The following is a 19,040-nucleotide window of genomic DNA, read 5'->3' as shown; positions in this document are numbered from 1 at the left end:
TGAGGCAACACCACCAGCTCTGTGCTCTTGCTCCCTCACACCAGAGTGTCTCTGTGCTCAGTTCCAGAGGCGTGATGGTCAGTGCATGTAGATAGATGATCTCATGTACAAACAAGAAGGCCATCAAACCCATTCCCATTCCCAAAAATATGTCCTAGAAATATTTTATATAAGGTGTCATGCACATGCATGTGTGCATGTACATTTATCATGGAACTTTGCATGCAAGCATATTCTGGCTAAGCCAGGTTTGCTGTGGATGTGTATATCTTCCTGGTCATTCATGCACATACAAATAAATTATAAATATGCATGTGTACTTTGCACAAACATGCACACATTATCATGTAATTAGCATGAAAAACAACCCCTTGCACATGTTTTCATCCATTTCCACACAGAATAATCATTAAGATTTCTTTCCCCACTGTCATATGAAAAAACATTTGACAGAGATTTTTATTTTGTTGCGCTCTTTTTCTGCTAGCTGTTGCCTTCTGTTGTACGTGTGATTTGGTTTGGTTTACACAGGCTCCAAAATAGTGAAATCTTGGTCTTTGGCCTTGGACCTTCAGATAATTTTTAGTCAAAAAACATACAGTGGACATTAGATAATAACATAATAATAGTAGGATAATAATAATAATAACAATATACATATATTTTTGAAAATTAATCTAACAGATAGTAGATATATAACAGATGATGTAATATACCTTGTTAAAAATATGCATTATCCTACACGGTAGGATTTTGTATTGTTTTATTACTGCATGAGAAAGCAGTTACAGCTGGTGAAGTATTTAAAAGCTGTGCTATTTGTGACCATGGAAAGGGTGTTCCTGGCAGGGAGCTCACTCAGGAATACACAGATGGGTGTAGTGGGAGGGATGTGCAATAAGAAATCAGGCAATGCAGTAATACAGAAAAACAGGCTCACAGAGAGAGGTAGGTGGGAGGGCCTCTGGAGCTCTCCAGCCCAAGCCCCTATTCACAGCAGGGCTGACTCCAAAGGTAGGTCACGTTGTCCAGAGCCTTTTCCAGGCACGTTCTGAACATCTGCAACACTGAAGATTCCCCAGCCCCGCTGGGCACCTGCTCCTGTGCTGACTTACTCTCAAGTGGGGCTGGATGGGGACATGTGTTCCTTTGCAGGGACTTTCCTTTCTTGCAAATTGTGCTTTTCCCTTTCGTCTATCTCTGTGCCCCTCTGAGATATCTTGCTTTGATGTTTCCTTCCAACCCCTCTCTCCCTTTAGGTAGTGGCACTGCTGTTAGATTTCCCCTTTGCCACCTTTTCTTCAGGAACAACTATTATTTTGTTGCTGTCCCCTGTCCCTTACATGTGCCTTGTTGGCTCTATGTCTAAGCAGTTGACTGAGATGTTTTAGTGACATTTAAATTCATGTATGTTGAGTATTTAGGGAGATTTCACCTTTGAGGTCAGATATGGCTTCTCCTTGGTGATGCATGAGGAAAAAAAAAATCACCTAAGGAAGATAATTTTAGGAATAGCAGGATGGCTACAAGGCAGGAGTGAGAGGGCAAGGAAGTACAGGCTAAGGCTGCCTCAACGGCTGGGAGCAGCAGATCATAAACAGAATGCACTGGCAGAGCTGGGGAAAGGGATTTCAGGACTGGAGTACTCTGTGGGGAATGTGTTGTTCAGTCTGAATGGCATGGAAAATAGCTTGGGCTTTGGACTGTGGGAGGAGGGCAGTTTTATACACGTGCTGACCCCTTAGAAAATAGCTCCCAGAAAAGTCTTGAGACTGTGATGTATTTTTTCCCCTGAGATTCTGTGTTGCTCTTCCTCTGTAACTCAAACAAAGAAATTGCCCCAGTTTTTGGAAAGATAAAAGATCATTTGCATAGATAAATGCTTCATCTCTGAAAATAAATTTTGCCTGATTGTGCTTTCTCCCTGGATGGTTTGGTTGTGGTTTGTTTTTTGAGGTTGTTTTGTTTTGTTTGTTTGTTTTTGTTTGGTTGGGGTTTTTTTTGGGGGGGGGGGGAATGTATGTTCCTCCCATCTATTCTGAGTGGTATTGATATCTTCAGTTGGTTTTGCGCCATTTTGATGGTCTCCCTCAGCATTTAGCCAAGTAGGCATCATAGTATCTTTTCTGGTTCAACCCTTAGGTGGTAATTGAGAACTTATAAAATAGTCTTCATTTTTTTCTGGTGCTCAGAAACCCTGTGTTCCTTGTGTTAGAGAGGGAGCAACAGAAGAAGGAACAGTCAGAGTTGTACTGTGTTATATTTTCAGTTTTACATCTTCTAGTGGAGTGGATATTTCTTGCCTAACCCAATTTTGCTCTAAGGTCATCCTCTGATTTCTGGATTCTTTCTCTGTCCTGCAATCTTCTACCATTTTAGATACTTCCAGAATCCTGGAGAAGCAAAGCACATGTGTGAAGCATTCTTTAAATGCATCGAGACTACCTGGTTTGCCAGGACAGCAACTTCTTTTTTATGTCTGTGGACTAACTCCTTTTTTTCCCATACCCTGACTGCACCATTTTACAGCCAGGCAGAAGCAGGGAACTTGGATACCATATGAGGACTTTCAGCATTCATACTATTATACTGTCACGCTGTTCTGTCTGGCAGATGGAAGATTCTAATTTGAATCTCATACTTGACATGGGTTTAAGTTGTATTTGACATAAACCCATTTCTCATGACCACTTAACAGCAATGAAACACTGGCTGAGGTGATGTGAAGACGGATTTGTCTAAAATCTGCTAGTATTTGGCATTTCTGTCAAAAAGACACAGAAAAAAAAAAAAAAAAAGAGCAGTTTGCTAGGTAGGACTGCATTATGTATGTGGAAATTACCCTGTAGATGAAATTCTTCAGCCTGATGTTTCACTGTGCTGTCTGTTCTAAGGGGGTCAGAGCATGGCCATTATTCCCTGCAAAGAGTCTACTTAATTTACTTAGAATGTGTTGGTAATCATGTGGTTAATAATTGCATTAAATTTGTGTGGCTTCCAATATAGTGATGAATGGAAGAATAATTTCAGCTGTTCAAACAGGATCAATCCATTTAAGAGGCAGCAGGTGAGCCATCTTTAGAACAGGATGATTTTAAAAAGCATAGATAGGGGTTTTGTGAAGAAAAAGAATCCACTAGGATTTTCAAAGGGAGCTATGGCACATGGTTCAAGTGTCTCTTGAGGAATTTGTGCAAGTAAATAAAATACTTAGGACCTTCAGTCATATTTATTATGTTGAGATACTAGTTGGTGGAGCGCTGAAACAGGTGCTCAGAGAAACTGGGTAATTTCTACTCCTGTAGATATTTAGGAGTTGCTTGCATAAGGTCCTGAGCAGCTTAATCTGTTTTACCTGGCTTTGGAGTTTGCAGGCTGTGGGCAGAAGCTTGGACTAGAAACCTCCAGAGGTGCCTTCCAGTGTAAATCTTTCTGTGAGTCTCTGTATCTATTTTATCTCAAGGGAACAGGAACATCTCTCTTGTTACCTTGGAAGGGGGAGGCAGGAACTGTCAAATAGAAATGTCTCCTAAGTGTGTGGTAGTGCTTTATCTCTGTCATATGTCCTCTCATTCTCCAGCTTAAGTGTTTGATTTTGCTGATCAAAACATGGCTCATTCTCCTTCTGCCACTCAGAAAATCTCAGAGAAGCAGATGTGCCGGAAGGGAGCAAAGGGTCATCTTGTCACAGGTGGGAAATGCATCAGGTGGTAACCTGGTCTGAAGTAAAGCCAAAACTAGTTCACTGAAGGACATGTTAGGAGAAGAGGCTTATTCTCTGCTTCTCAAATGCACACCCTCCCCACCTATACTCTGAAAGAGTGAGATGGGATAGCTGCTCTTCAGGGAATCTGGTAAACAAACACAGGGCACAAAGTCAGGGTTCTTCAAACTCCCTTAAGATGTTGACGAGACAGCACAACTGCCCAGTTTACTGTAGGAAATGTCCTTGGTAAGCACATGCAGCTGATTGTGAATTGCACATAGCCAGCTGCTTTTCAAGTCTAGTATCTGAAGAAAAAGACTAGATTAAGCAATTAGGAATTTCAGAGGAATTGGAGATACAGGAGGACTTAAAATGCTGATTTGGGTAAATAATGGTTTGAAGTGTGCAGCAGCCTGTGATATTTTTGAGATGATGCTGCTTCTTTTCCTCCACCAGCACCATCAGTGGCTGTGTGCCCTGTTAAGCATTCCTTGGCAGCAGGAGGAACAGATGCAGGACATTCCTGCAGCCTGTTTGAGAGTGTAATGCCTCTCAAAACCTTTAGAGATGTTTTACAGTGCTGCTGAAATCTATAAGACAGCCCTGAGGATGGCGGCCTCGTGTGAACTACTTTGACCTTCTTTTGTACCTCCAGAAAGCTGTCTCTTAATGCTCAAATGCTGTCTCTTAATGTTCAATCTCTCAGCCATTTTTTTCCCCCAGGACATTAGAAAATAACAAATATTCTGTGATCATATCTTGTACTCCCAAAAAGGAGGTGAAAAGGTTTTGGAGAGATTGGGAAGAAGAAACTAGAAAGAAAAAGAAGAAAAAATAAATGAGCTGCATCTGTCTGAGAGTTTGTGTGTCTCCATCTCCCTGCTTGGTACATTTGGGTCTGTACCTCAGACTGTTGGTAGATCTGCCGTGTCATCCTTAATGCTATTTGTGAAGGAACATTTGCCTTACCTTTTCCTTGTGATCCCTCTTGTTTTGTGCTCCTCTAGCTTTATGGCCGATACACAGACCGGATAACAGATAACATTTCAGACAAGGAAGCAGCAAAACTACTGAAGAAACAGGCCCAAAGGAACAATGGACAACCCCTGAAACGCGACAGTCAAGTACAGATCAAAGAAGAGCACTATTCCAAATGTCAAGGTAGGGAAATTCATGTTTCATTCCCTATTACCTATTATTGGGTAGGCCAGCAAGAGAGATGGGATTTAAGCAATTGTGACTGGGGAGAAGCAGAGAGGGAAGGAAAAAGAATTTAATCTCATTGGGTTGAAAAATCTTTTCTATATGAGCTTTCATCCTCGAAAGAGAAAAGTTGTTTGGAATAAAAAAACAATCCCAAGTAAATATTTTTTTTTTCCACAACAGAGCTCTGTAATGGGAGGAAAAGGACCTCCTTGTATCAGACTTTTGCTGTTAGTGTACAAGATGTTAAATTCCACCCTGTGTGCCCTGTACACCCCCCTCCCTTTTTAAATGTTTTTTAAACTGCATAAGATGTTACAGAGCTGTGTGAGAAAGGGATGGGTATCAGTCCTTCAACATTAAGCCCATGATGCCTCCAAATAAATGCTGGTTTTTGTCAGCTCTCAGCACAGGAGAGACAGACACAGCTTCATCTATGTTCACTCTGTTTTTCTGGTACACTCTTCCCTCCACAGACTGTGCTAAACGCATCCAGAAATATGTTACCAAGAAGCTTGGAGAGGACTGGATTTTCTTGGTTCTGTTGGGTCTGGTCATGGCGTTGGTGAGCTGGGGAGTGGATTATGCCAGTGCAAAGACCGTACAGGGTGGGTCCCATTCAGGTGTTGCAAAAGCAGCCAGTAAATGATGTGAATGCTTTACAAAGCCCAGTGACCAGTGTTGCTGCTCCTTTAACATCATTGTCCCATCCTCAACCCTTGCTGCTTGGGAAGTTTGAAGTTCTGGCAGTGTAGTAAAGGTTGGCTAGGGAGAGGTTCTTTAAAGGGATGGCAGGGGAAATTTTGGAAGTCAGTGGGCAGAAACAAGGGATATGTGTATGATGAGTCAGAGACAAACAATTATTTTTAATCCCTTTTCTTTCAGCTCCCTTGAATATGCAGGAGCACAGGGAAATGTTATTGTGGCCTTTCCTGTTACACAGCTTCCCTTTCTCCCCAAGAATATTAAGAACATGGGCGATGGGGAGAAGGGGCTCTTAGATGCCCTCCTGGCACTGATTCTGCTTTTTACCTCGTTTTTGTTTTTTCCAGTTTTTACTTATACAGTGCCCTGAATTCTTCTGCCATCTGGGCATATAGTGTCCTCTCTTTTTGCCCTTTTCACAAATATCTCCTATTCCCTGTCTTATATCCTTTATCTGCATTTTTCCTGTGCTCTGTCTCCCTTTGCCAGCTACAAAAATCACAAGATCTTTCAGCCTCTATCTCAGTGTGCACATACACACACCCCACCCACTGCCACATCCTGTTAACTGCACTGTTCCTTTGTCCTTACCCTCATATCCCAGTCCTGACTGGCACACACTTACACCAACCTTTTCCTCTTGGCTGCTGCAATTCCTCAAAGCTCCCAACATCCCAGTGTTCCTCCCTCCAGATCTTCCCCATCTACCAGGTGACTGGTATAATCTACTCGAGGGTTCCTGTCCTTTATACTCCCTGAAGCTGAGTCCTTTGGGGTTCTTTTTCCTTTTCCACTGCCAAGTCTTAGCCTCTACTTGGGGCTGTGTGGGGAGCCAGCTCAGGCAGAGAAGATGCAGTCGCAGAGGAGCTGCAGCTCAGTTTGGATTCTCAGCAGCTCATGTTGTACCTGGCTGAGCAATGGTGCCGCTGCTATTCTAATAGCTGCTGGCACAGCTTCCATTCTGCTGCTCTAGAAGGGAAATCACAATCAGAGCTTTTAAACTAGTTTTTTTATGACGGAATGATTGGTGGACCACTTTATTGTCCTTCAGAACCCACGCAAGACCCTCAGACTGCCAAATGAAGACACTGCAGAGTGATTTGTTCTCACAGCTGCATGTAACACACCTCTTTTTATGCCACACTTGTGCACAAGCATGAATAGTGTCTTCTATCCATCCCTGAAGAATGCCTGCTTTATTGGGGAGCTCATACTGAATACAAGGCTTCTCTTAGAAAAGGAGCATGAGGGTACCATTCCTGAAGGAGATTTAGCATGGGCATGTTTAGCAAGCGTGTGATTGTCTGGTGTCTACCAGCCTGTTTGGAGCAGCTGTGGTTACTGACGGGTTCTCTGTTTGTGTGTTGCAGCCTACAAGTGGATATACGGAGCGCTGCACCCCAATGTCCCTCTGCAGTACGCCGTGTGGGTCGCGGTCCCACTCAGCCTCATTCTGTTTGCGGCCAGTTTCTGCCACTTCGTCTCTCCACAGGCTGTTGGTGAGGGCAGAAGGCAGGGCAAGATCTGTTTCTGTCTGTCTCGTTTTTCTTGTTCTGTTCACCCACGGGTTTTGTTCATCCCCAGCTCTGCTGTTGTTTTCAGGGTCTGGGATCCCAGAGCTCAAGACCATTATGAGGGGAGTGGTCCTCAAGGAGTATCTCACTCTCAAAGCTTTTGTGGCCAAAGTTGTGGCCCTCACAGCTGGGCTTGGAAGTGGCATGCCTGTGGGGAAAGAGGTAAATATTGCTGATTCTGTGTGCAGTAGTGACCAGAGTCTGGAAGGTGGGAGTTGTCTGTAGAAGAAGACTCTATAAATGTTTTCTTTCACCACCATTCCTCTTCTCAAAGCTCTGCTCTTTCCAGCAGCACCTATCTTTCACTGGCCATTTTCCTTCCACTTTCTGTCACTTGAGGACACAAGGAAAAATGATGTACTACAGCTATGGTCACGATGAAGAGACTAATTTATTTCTTTTGATTCTAATAATTTTTAGTTCACGAAAGGTGCTAGTGGATTGGAGGGTGAACGTGTTACCTCTCCAACGACACTGGACAAACTGGTAGTACATCAAATTTTTCTGTTTCTTTGAAGGAATGTAAAACAACAGGTTAGTTACAGAAAGTTGTGTGAGAAAGTTTTCTACAAGAATGTAAACTTAGAAGGTTTTAAAAAATCTTAAAAAATCAGGGCGACAACTTTCAAAGACATGATACAGGAAATACCAAACTCTAGTCAGGTAGTCTTTGAGAGGGAAAAAAATTAAATGGAGATAGGAGAACTGAGGAAGATTGGAGGGTCTAAAGCACAAATCTTATGAGGAGTGGCTGAGGGACATGGGGCTGCTTAATCTGGAGGAAAGGAGCCTCACGGGAGACCTTCTCACTCTCTATAACTCCCTGACAGGAGGTTGTAGCCAGATGGAAACCAGTCAATTCTCCCAGGTTACCAGTGACAAGACAAGAGGAAATGGCTTCAAGTTGCCCCAGGCAAGGTTTAGATTGGATATTAGGAAAAATTTCTTCAATGAGATGGTGGTCAGGCATTGAAAAGGCAAGTGATGGAATCAATATCCCTGGAAGAGTTCAAAAGGTGTATGGCTGTGGCAGTTGGGGACATGGTTTAGTGGTGAATACAGTGATGTTGCATTAAAGGTTTGATTCAATGATCTTAGAGGACATTTCCAACCTTGATTGTTCCATTACTGGCTGAGATGGCAGAGAAGTTATGAGGCCTGCAGTATGGTTGTCAGTAACCAGAGGGCAACCCTCTCTGATTTTCTCCTCTTCTCTTACAGGGTCCTTTTGTGCATATTGCCAGTATCTGTGCTGTGGTACTCAGCAAGTTCATGTCAATCTTCTGTGGGGTGTATGAGGTAAGGCACATATCTCTGCACACTGTTCTTCCACAGGCTGAGCTCCTGAGACATCCAGGATAGTATGGGTAGGCCATGGAACACAGAGGAAACACATAGATTGGTGTTTACTGTACTGCTATAGAGCAGTAAAACACAGGCTGAACAAAAGTAGTGCAAGGCCAGGCATACAGTCCAAATAACTGTCCAGGACCACCAATGTTGCCCAGAAATTACACAGAGACTGTTTGACAAGTTTGACAAGCTTTAAATCTTGTGATTGATGCCTTTGCACTGTGATCATTGACTGTATAAAAAAGTAGCTGCAGACAAAGATCAATTTGTCTTTAAGCCAAATTTATACAGCATTGCTAATTATAGACACTGACGCTGTCTGTATGCTTTCGCTATTGCCGAACAGCCTCTGCAGGCTGATCACCATATTGACTGGTTGTATAGAAAAATCTATTAACTGCACATATAGATAAATGTAGGAACTCCTTTATGTGCAGGATCTTAGCAGAAAGTGACTGTGTAATACAACTGGAGGCGCTGTTCTCCTTCAGTAGATCCTGTCTGTGCACAAGGAGCAGATGTCACTGCTGGAGACCAGCTGACAGTACTAAAGACTGCACTAAAGTGTGTAAAGCCTGCTATTTGTAATAGCCATGGCTGACTGTGCTACTGGCTGTTGCTTATTTTCATTGTTCTGGGTCCTAACCCCGTGGCTTTGCTCCCTCTAACCCCAGCATGCCCGTCTCTGGCTGCACTCCCTGTTCCAGAATGTGCATAGGCAGCTCGACCTCCTGGTGCCGGCTTGCGCAGTTGGAGTCGGATGTTGCTTCAAGGCTCCTCTTGGAGGCAAGTGTCTTCCTATATGTGACATTTAATGTACAGTTCCTTTGACCTCTTGCTGTGAGACGTCCTGCTCTCATGAAAGGTTCTCCCCAGATACCTCTCCACTTCAGCAACACGAGTTCTTTCTTTTCACGTGTAACTGGTGGCAGTGAAAGGAAGGGAAGGTTACAGGAAAAGTGACACCTATTTAAGTGCTGATTTCTAATGACACAGCTTGTTCAGCCTCTGCCAGCCATGAACGCTGTTACACCTGAAGAGTACCAAGGGCTATCCAGAAAGTCAATAAGGATCAAGTAGAGAACAGAAGTAAAAAAAAAAACAACCTTGCAAGAGGCAACAGGCACAACTTGCAACGAGGGAAATTTTGACTCTGTTAAAGGAAATTATGTTCTTCTCTCCCAAAGGTGGTCCAGCACTGGCATAGGTGTTCAGAGTGTCCAAGGAAATTTCACCCTTGGAAATGTGCAAGACTCACCTGGACAAGAACCTGACCTAGCCTTCGAATTAACAGAACTAACAGCTCTTTGAGCAGGGAGACAACTCCAGGGGTCCCTTCCCAACTTTCCATGATCCCACTTGGAGGAGAAATTTGGAAATTTATGTTTCCCTCATGCATTTGTACTACTCTTCTGATTCACTGAATTTCTTTAAACAGAGGCACATGATAACTTCTTTCTAAAGCAGTGGAAACATATTAAGAAATAATTGGTTTTTCATTTCACTTCCCCCTCTCCCCATGTGCTGCCCTAAATCTCTTTGCATGGTTATTGTGCCCAGAAGTGTAAGGAGTTTTTAAATGCTATCGTTTTTTTTCTAAGATGGCTTTAGTTCTTCCATGCACTACTTTCCTGTTAGTCTTGAAATGGATGAGTTAGCTGACAAATGCAACATGGTCTTGCATCAGCAGTAATACTGATCTTTATTCTGGTTCGCTATTTAAGAAAAAAAAAAAAATATCAAGGAAGGAACATAGTTTGTCAGCTACAGATTAGAGGTTCTTCAGTTGATAACTTGAGAAAAGATGCCAGAAAGAAAATCAGGCTAAGCAAGAGAGAGGCTGAGAACTGTGCATATGTGGGCAGTCTAGCAAGATGTAGACAGCCTGAGCTGAAGCCTGAGGCTTCAAGGCAAAATTTGTCAGTCTGCCAAAAGCCTTGAGAGAAAGCAGTTTCAGAACCAAGGATCAGACCACAGTCAGGTGGAACCATTGGAAGTATACAGGAGAAGGGTATTAATGGCCTTAATAGTAAAAAAAAAAAAAAAAACAAAAAAGAAAGAAAAACAACCCAATTAAAAAAAAAAATCTCTGTGGAAGTCTATACTTCCTGTTTCTTTCTTTGTACCTGGAATTAACATAATCTCAGAGACTCCAGGATGCATCATACATAGATGACTGGGAGATGCTAGAGAAGAAAACAGAAGGCTAAACAGGGACTGATCTAACTGCTGCCTTCGGTAGATAAAGGAGATGTCAGACAAAATAGCTAAAGTCTTCTCAGACAACAGTGAAAGGACGAAGAGACAGCAGGCACAACTTGCAACAAGGGAAATTCTATCTATACATGAAAAGAATTTCTCCCCTTGTCCCAAAAGTGGTTCAGGGTGGCACAGGTGTCAAGAGATGCTGGGGAATCGCTGCCCTTGAAGGTGTTCAGGGCTGCCTTAGCAGCATGATCCTGAGCACCCTGATCCTATTACCCTAGATCTAACCTTGCAGTTAGCCCAGTTCTGAACAGAGAGCTAGAGCAGCATTCAGAAACACAGGACTAAAACTTGCTGTGAGTCTGTGATACCGTTGTAGTATGGGAGCAAACAGACAGTTATCAGAGTTTCTGTAGCCCTAGTTCCTCTTTTGGATTTACACCAAATTGTGAAATGTGATTTCTATTACCTGGGAGTCACGTAATCTTCAGTGGACCTTGGTCCAGGATATAGCTTGCAGTTTGACTTCATATTGCCCTGGTGTGTAACTTCTTGGTGTTGTTGCAGGTAAATACCACCCTGTGTATTAAGGAGGATGGATTTGAAAAGCCAGTTTAGCCCTTGACAAGCAAATGGTACCCAGGCTCTTAGAAAGACTCTTCCTTTTATACCTTCCAATTACTTTTTTTATTATTATGACCATTTTCACCAGGACAGCACAATGCTTTTCTGGGTGATCTGTCACCCACTCACCTACCCAGTGTGGAAGAACCTTCAGCATAAGTCCACACTCTGCTCTGGACATGTGTGTGCCTTGTGCACACTGTGTCACAGGGTAGGTTTTTTGAGGCATTCTGTGGCACATGTGCATCCTGAGATTCCCTGCCAAAGTAAAAGAGATGGAGCAAAACCTACTTATGCTCCTTCCACCCTCTGGAGAATTTTCCATGAGATATTTCTTCCACAGTGACAGAAATGTGTATGTTTCAAAGGAAAATGAGGTGCTGCCTTCTTCATGTTTCTTGAATGTGTGATTCCAGGTATATGCCTGTCCTGTGCCAGGTCTTGCCTTTTCAATATTTTGAAGCCATCCAGAAGGGAGAAGTAAGATAAACATAGCTATAACTCTGGCAACAGAGACTGGGTGACATCATGCAGTCATACCTGCCAATTTTGTTACTCACTCTCTGTTTTCTTTCCTTCTTTCTTCTGTTTGTCTGTCTCTCTTTGTCTCTTTCACCAGTAGCAGCCCTATTATTACACGGATGTCCTGACTGTGGGGTGTGCTGTGGGTGTTGGCTGCTGCTTTGGGACACCACTTGGAGGCAAGTGGCTGTTCTGTTTCCTTTTCCTCAGGTACCTAAATCCTCTCCTGCCTAGTCCTCTTCTCCTCTCCCCCTCTCCTGCACCACATTTTTGATTGACGTTTACTTTGGACAGAGACACTTACCTTTAGCATTTTCAACCTCCCCAGCATCTCTGACAGTCTCTTCCACACGTTGTCCACTTTCTGGAGACAAGAGGAAAAAGGCTCTCTAGAGCAGTGGTCTCCAAATTGGGGTGTGCATACCCCAGGGGCTGCACAAGGTGATCTGCTGAGTGTGGGAAGGAAATGCCAGAATTCCTATTTTTTTAATATAAAAAAGTAAATAGATTAAACTTCACTAATATTAAGTATTTGTATTGGCAGTGGTGCCCTAATATGTCACATGGCCACTTGTCATATACAGTGCATGAGATGCAGAGTTGCTCCCAACATGGGGGGTTGACCATGGTGCCTTCAATAATTTATTCTCTTTCAGCATATTGCAATGAATTGCAATCAATGTGTGCTCCCACTGGATTAAGTGGATTTATGGATTATATTATCTAGTGTTAATGAAACTAATCCTCACAAATTGGAAAAGTGGCTTTTAAAGGCTCCTGCAAAGAGGCTATGGATTGAAGATAATACTAATAATGTGAGCACAGAGAAATGACAAGAAATGGCAGAGCTGACACTTCTAGCACAGGCCCTTATTCAGACCCATGGTGAGGTACAAACAATGGCCAGCTAATCAGATCTGAGAGGAAGTCGGATAAAAAAAGATTAAAATGATCAAAGGTTGTTTTAAATATGAATTTACATCTGCTATCATTAAGGATGAACTTTACCCTGTGTGTGTATTGTGCTTTGAGATGTTAACTAATGTGGGTATGAAGCCATCAGAATTAGTAAGACATTTAAAATCTAGGCATCCAGAACATGAAGACAAACCTCTACAATTTTTTCAGTGATGTTTCAAGCCATGTGACATTCAATCCGATACTTCACAAAATTTCACTGAACCTAATGACAAATGTGTAGAAGCCTCCTTTGAAATCTCTTGCTTCACAGCAAAAGAGAAAATGCCACATACCACAGGGGAAACACTTGTTCTTCCTGCCATAAAATGTACAAATGGCTGGGATAGTACACAGAAAGCAATAGAGCAGCAAACTAAAATGTGTTCCTTCATCAGTTAACACTGCTGAAAGATGCACAGCAGACATTGCTTAAGGTTTGAAGAAACAAGAGTCTGTACAAATTACACAGTAGGAGATGTTTCCTGTGCAGCTGGATTAGAGTACAGATGTTTCTAAAATGCCTCTGACGATGGTATTTTCCAGATTCTGTTTCAATAGTGAAATGCAAAACTTGTTTCTGTGAGACACTGAAAGGAATACCTACCACAGGAACTGTATTCTTAACAGTAAATTACTTCTTTAATAAAAAAAAATGTTTTCTGGAAGAGCCCTGCACATGTAACAACTGGTGTAGAAGAATAAGAGAAGAACTGGGGCGTAAGGTTACCTAGACACCACTACACCTGGAATTCATGTACTGCAGTGTTCACAGACGAGCTATTGCAGCAAAGAAATGGGAGCCAGACATGCACAAAGTGCTACAGGATGTTGTTGATGTGGCTCATTTAATAAAAAACAAGACCCTGAAAGAGTAGAATCTTTACAATACTTCATAACGAGATGGGAAATGACCATGAAAATCCTGAAAATAACAGGCATTTGCTGGTTATCTGATAGCAACTTTAAAGAAGAATAGAATTTAAAGTCCAGTTGCACCTTTTTCTTTTACAAAAAGACAAGTGTTCTGAATTTGCTGATCCTTTCTGTGATGACAAGTATCTGTCAGTAGATTGCCACCCAGCAGTTATTTTTGAAAAAGTAAACATACTTAATGTACTTCAAGGTGAAAGTGATGTTCTAACAGGGGTGAGAAACTGCTATTCAAAAGAAACTTGTGGAGGTTTTGTGAATCTGTTGCCAAATACAGTGTGTCTTAGCTACAAAAACTATCATTATATATACACTCAAAAAACTTGAAAACAGAACTAGAAAACTACAAAAATTAGAAATTTCTACCTTTAAAAAAATCTTACAGATTATGACTTTCAGTGAGTTTTGAACTCACTTTTTAAAAATAAAAAAATTCAACATCTGATTATCTTGCAACAACAACTGATTGACATCAAGGAGGATGAAAATTTACTATCCAAATTTTAACAAAAATCTTTGCATATGTGGTGGGTGGGATTGAAAAAATAGTATCATGATTTAGCCAGTGCAGCCAATGATACATTTCTTGCATTTGGATCTATGTGCTTTGTGAGATATTCTTTTTAGACCAAGTATCAAAATAATTGAATTTGGAACCAGACCTTTGAATCTCTGGGTCACAAAGTGTTAAACCCAGATTTTTTAAAAAAGAAAGAATATTAGTATTTTAGTGAGAACAAATTTTTTTGTTCCATTAATAAATAAAACAAATTATTTTTATTATGTTTATTTCATCTTTATCTCATCCTTGTTTATTTTCTGGTTTTGTGCATGTTGGATATTGTACACAATATTTTACTACAGTAGTACATGCGCATTATTTTTAAATAAATACACATATGGGAGGAGAGTACATGCTCAAAAGCCTTTTTCTGGTAGGGGTGCATGATCAAAGAAGTGTGGAGACCACTGCTCTAGGAAGCTATTTAGAATCCTCTCTCATGCTTCTAACATCACACTTGTTATTTTAACTTTGCTCCCTTTCCAACTCTTTCCAGGGGTTCTTTTCAGCATCGAGGTCACCTCCACTTACTTTGCTGTGCGCAATTATTGGAGAGGCTTCTTTGCAGCCACCTTTAGTGCCTTCGTGTTCCGAGTCCTGGCTGTCTGGAACAAGGATGCAGGTAAGCCAAGAGCCATTCCTGCTCTCTTTGCACAGAAGTTGCTCTGTTCGTGCATTGCTTTCCATCTTTCTCCTAACCACAATGATTTTATGATGTTTGAAACTTCTGCCACAACACATGACTTCCAGCAGCACAGAAGGAAGGAGGAAGGGAAGTGTCTTGCCATCTTGTCAGCTGTCTAGCCCCCAACCTATTCCTAGGAGAGCTGGGATGTATCTAACTGATAAATGACAGAATATGAGTCCTCAGCAAGGAAAAGACCCCCTGACGTGGGATTTTTTTGTCTCTACTCAGAATAGCATCCAGGCTGCAACACAGAGATATCCCATCACAGAGGATGTAATCCTTGCTGGAAAACTCACAGTCTGCTTTGGTCATCTGTTGACTAAAAACAGATAGTTGAGAAAACTGAGATGATTGAATGATTAGGAGAGTACAGGATTGGTAGATCTGACTAAAGGTCCTGAAAAAATAAAGCGTCTCAAGTAACTGAAAAGCATGAGAGTGCCATTTGTTGCAGACAGAAATTGCATAAGTCAGGCTTGTTCAGGAGAGCATCTCAGCCACTGTGGGAATAGACTTTTGGTGCAGAAGGCTGCCATTTCTATGGAAGCTTATTCCTTATAATACCTTTATCTTTTATTCTTACAATTACATCTATTTTACTGAGCTCCATGTGGGCAATTTACTTACTTATAATTGTTATAACATGTCTCTCTTGACTTCAGAGGGTTGGACTTTTTTGGGATTTGAATGTTCTCTGGAATATAGAAAATGAATACACTTTCTACTTGAATGTAGAAAGTCACTCCATGTTTCTTTGTGTACCACTGCCTAAAAGTGAGGAGCATTTAACCATTGGGTCTGTCACAAAAAAACCAAAACTCATATCTTTCTGTTCTTTCCAGAGAAGAATATAAGAAACTCAAAGACAGACAACAGGACATAATTTCCTGTCCTTCGCTTTGTCTTTTCTGACTCCCTTCTTGGTCTCTCAAATCACTAGAAATCACTAGAAATTAGTTTAATTTCAAATCACTAGAAATTAGCTTAATCCTGAAACATCTTGACTCCTGCCCCTTCTTCAAAATCATCCAGACAGCTTTAATAATGGCTCCTTAAGTTCTTCATCATTGACTGTCTAGGTTAAAAAGTTCCATGATTCAACTGGCTATGAAAAATCATTCCTTTTCACAGTTCTGTATTTTCATTGTGCTGTCAGTCTCCTTGTCCTTGTATTAAGGAACTAGGAACTTCTCTCTAGCTAAGTCATTCATTATTTTATGATCTTTTATCATATCTGCTCTAACCTGCCTTTCATGTCTTTTCTTGCTCATTTGTTTCCCTTCAAAAGTTACACACCTAGTCTTTTGAGTCTCTGTTCATGCAAGGTTTTTCTATTATGCCTGCTACCAGGAAGAAGCAGGTAGAGAAGTGATCACATCAGAATGACAGATGCAAATAAGTAGTGTAGCATCTCACCAAAATTCTTTTATTTCTTAGACCCACAGAATCTTTGCTGGTGTCTTGATACTCATGGCTGGCTTTACACCATTATCTGTACCTTCCAAATAACATCTGGTTATTTGCCAACCACTCTGGCTGGCTGCTGCAGCTTGAGCCTCTCTTTGCCAGTCATGGAAGGCTGGAGTTCTGCAATTTGCAGGATTTCTGTTTTACCATGTCGCCAGCTTTCATCTTACTTGCCATAGCATTTCATGCCTTGCCTTCCTCCTGCTCCTTCTGGTTCCTTCTACACATGGCTCACTGTTATCTTAAAGTTCAAACCTATTTTTAAGTAGACTTCCACATTAACTGCTTTCCCATTCCTTTGTACTTCTACCCTTGTAAGAATTGGACAGATACTCTAAAGTAGTACATTTGGTAGCCAATGGAGAGAAAAGGGCTTAGACATTCCATTTCAGGATGGTTCAGGAAAGAGGATGCAAACAGGTGGCATGAATCTCTCTGTGGAAATCTCTTTCTCTCCTGTGGGAGTAGAGATAGAACCAAGAATGACCCAGACTAAATGCTGTGCCTGTTTTCCTTTCCTGTGGTCATCTTTGCCACCCTGCAGCAGAACTCTTTGAAAATGAGTTCACTATACTTTCTAATGCTCTGCCATTTAGTGGCTTGGACTATCTGCTTCCTAAAACTGAATTGAGATTATCCCTTTCTTGGGCTGATATAACAAAAAAGAGGACGCCCTGCTTTTCACCATCTTCCATCCCTGACTGTTCTTCTAACCCTCCCTGGTGCCACCTCTGTGTTTGCTGCTCCCCTCAATTCAACTCACTGCCCTGGCAAAGGAGTAATCCAGGGAAGGAGCAGATAGATTTTTCTGGCAGGTTTTAATGAGGCAAAGGAACTCAGAGAAGGCTGTGATGTGTCAGAGTGGGCCCGATGGGAGAGAAGAACAATAGTACAGCTGGGATGGAAGGAGCAGGGGGAAGAGACAGGGAATAAGATCTTCCCAATTTGGATAGTAGAATGCAGTTTTAGGCTTAGCTATCTTAGGTAATGTAACCCACTGAGACCTCATTAAATTATTACTCTAAACCTAGTTCTGTCTGACCAAATAACAAGTACTTAATGCTTCCTGATATCATATGCTAGATTTTCACTGCTTTTGTTTCCTGATTGAACAAATAATTCCTTCATCCAGGGCAAGTTGGGATTTATATCCATCCTCATTCAGCTGCACTTCCACTCTGTATTAAATTGCTGATTCATCCTTCACCTGTTGGCACACAGATGTTTGTTGTTTCCACACAATAATGCACCTCCAGACAAAAGCAGTTCAGGTTTACCATTTCATTGTAGCAGAGAAGCACTACCAGGAGGGTTGAGCTGGAGAAGATGGGGCTTAGCTGATCTTTTCCATCTCTCATTTCTAAGCATTTCATTGTTTTGGTACCAGTCAAAAATTCTGAAGCTGTAACTTCAGTGAAGATCTGAGTTTTGTTTCTGGAAGGCAATCACAACTGTGAGAAGTGATACTTCCTCAGATATGCAGGCACTGCCTGCCTGAGCAAAGAGACCTCTCGGTTAGTAAAGGATACCAGGAGGAGCTTTCTTTTTATAGTGAATGGATGGTAGAAGACAAGAAAGAAAAGAAAACCCTGTAAAAATCAGGGATTGTTGCTTAAAATAATGCATACATTCTCTGAAAGCAAACCTAGACTATCTAGAGTGCTAGGGTTGCAAGTGCTCAGAAATAGAACCTACTAAATCAGAGCAGTCTGCCAATCTGTAATAATGTATACAATGTCAGGAAACCACACAGGAGTTTGTATACACCAGTTTCTTTGTCCCTACCCCTAGCTTTTATTGCATTTAACTTCTCACCTCAATATTTTCTTTCCTCCTCTACTATTCGTCTCTCACAGTTACCATCACAGCCCTGTTCAGAACAAACTTCCGTATGGATTTCCCCTTTGATCTGCAAGAGCTGCCAGCCTTTGCTATAATAGGGTAAGTTCCCAGGAAACTGACACCTGGCTCTACAAAGGTTATAATACGATCTGAATTAGGAATTCTTCTGCCAAAAAGTTACATACATCGCTTTTAGTCACTTTGGTTGTTGCAAATACGTCCTCTATTTGTTGGAATTTTTCCTTCAGAAATGGTGCCCATGTATCACAATGGCTAAGGAAATAAATATGAGTATTGTTAAGGTGTTTGTTATTTCCTTTCCATATATCTTTTTCAGAAATTAAGCTCGGAGGTAAAAAAAAAAAAAAAATAAGTCTAACTTGGTCAAAGTTCTGGGAATAGATTTACTGAATGGCCCTTTAATTGTTTTGACATTATCCCCAGATGGACTGATCCAACAAGTATGGCCTTTTCACATGACAAAGATGGAACAAAAGGTTTAACCTGAAGTTTCCTTTTCACAAACTCAGACTGATTATCCTCTTTTAGAGAGGTTGGTATACCTGACATGGTGACAAGGGTAACCAACAGTAATAGGATTCAGTGAGAATAATGGTTAATTTGGAAGAAATGAAAGAATAAACTTAAGAAAAATGAAAATTGGGAAATACTAGAGAAAAGATGAATTTTTAATTACTG

At 41.4% G+C, this 19,040-nt stretch overlaps 1 protein-coding gene across 1 annotated transcript in view; it reads left to right on the top strand.

Moving 5' to 3' along the window:
- CLCN1 (chloride voltage-gated channel 1) overlaps positions 1-19,040 on the top strand; it is a 36,453-nt gene that overhangs the window by 1,770 nt on the left and 15,643 nt on the right. Inside the window, exons 2-9 of the mRNA XM_053970662.1 lie at positions 4,714-4,867; positions 5,386-5,517; positions 6,985-7,113; positions 7,217-7,350; positions 8,410-8,487; positions 11,993-12,071; positions 14,841-14,966; positions 18,356-18,440. Coding sequence (XP_053826637.1) covers positions 4,714-4,867; positions 5,386-5,517; positions 6,985-7,113; positions 7,217-7,350; positions 8,410-8,487; positions 11,993-12,071; positions 14,841-14,966; positions 18,356-18,440 — 917 coding nt within the window. The remainder of the gene's footprint in view (positions 1-4,713; positions 4,868-5,385; positions 5,518-6,984; positions 7,114-7,216; positions 7,351-8,409; positions 8,488-11,992; positions 12,072-14,840; positions 14,967-18,355; positions 18,441-19,040) is intronic.

This window comes from Vidua macroura, chromosome 2 (assembly GCF_024509145.1).
Source record: "Vidua macroura isolate BioBank_ID:100142 chromosome 2, ASM2450914v1, whole genome shotgun sequence".
Classification (NCBI taxonomy): domain Eukaryota; kingdom Metazoa; phylum Chordata; class Aves; order Passeriformes; family Viduidae; genus Vidua; species Vidua macroura.
This window is presented reverse-complemented; position numbering and strand designations above follow the sequence as displayed.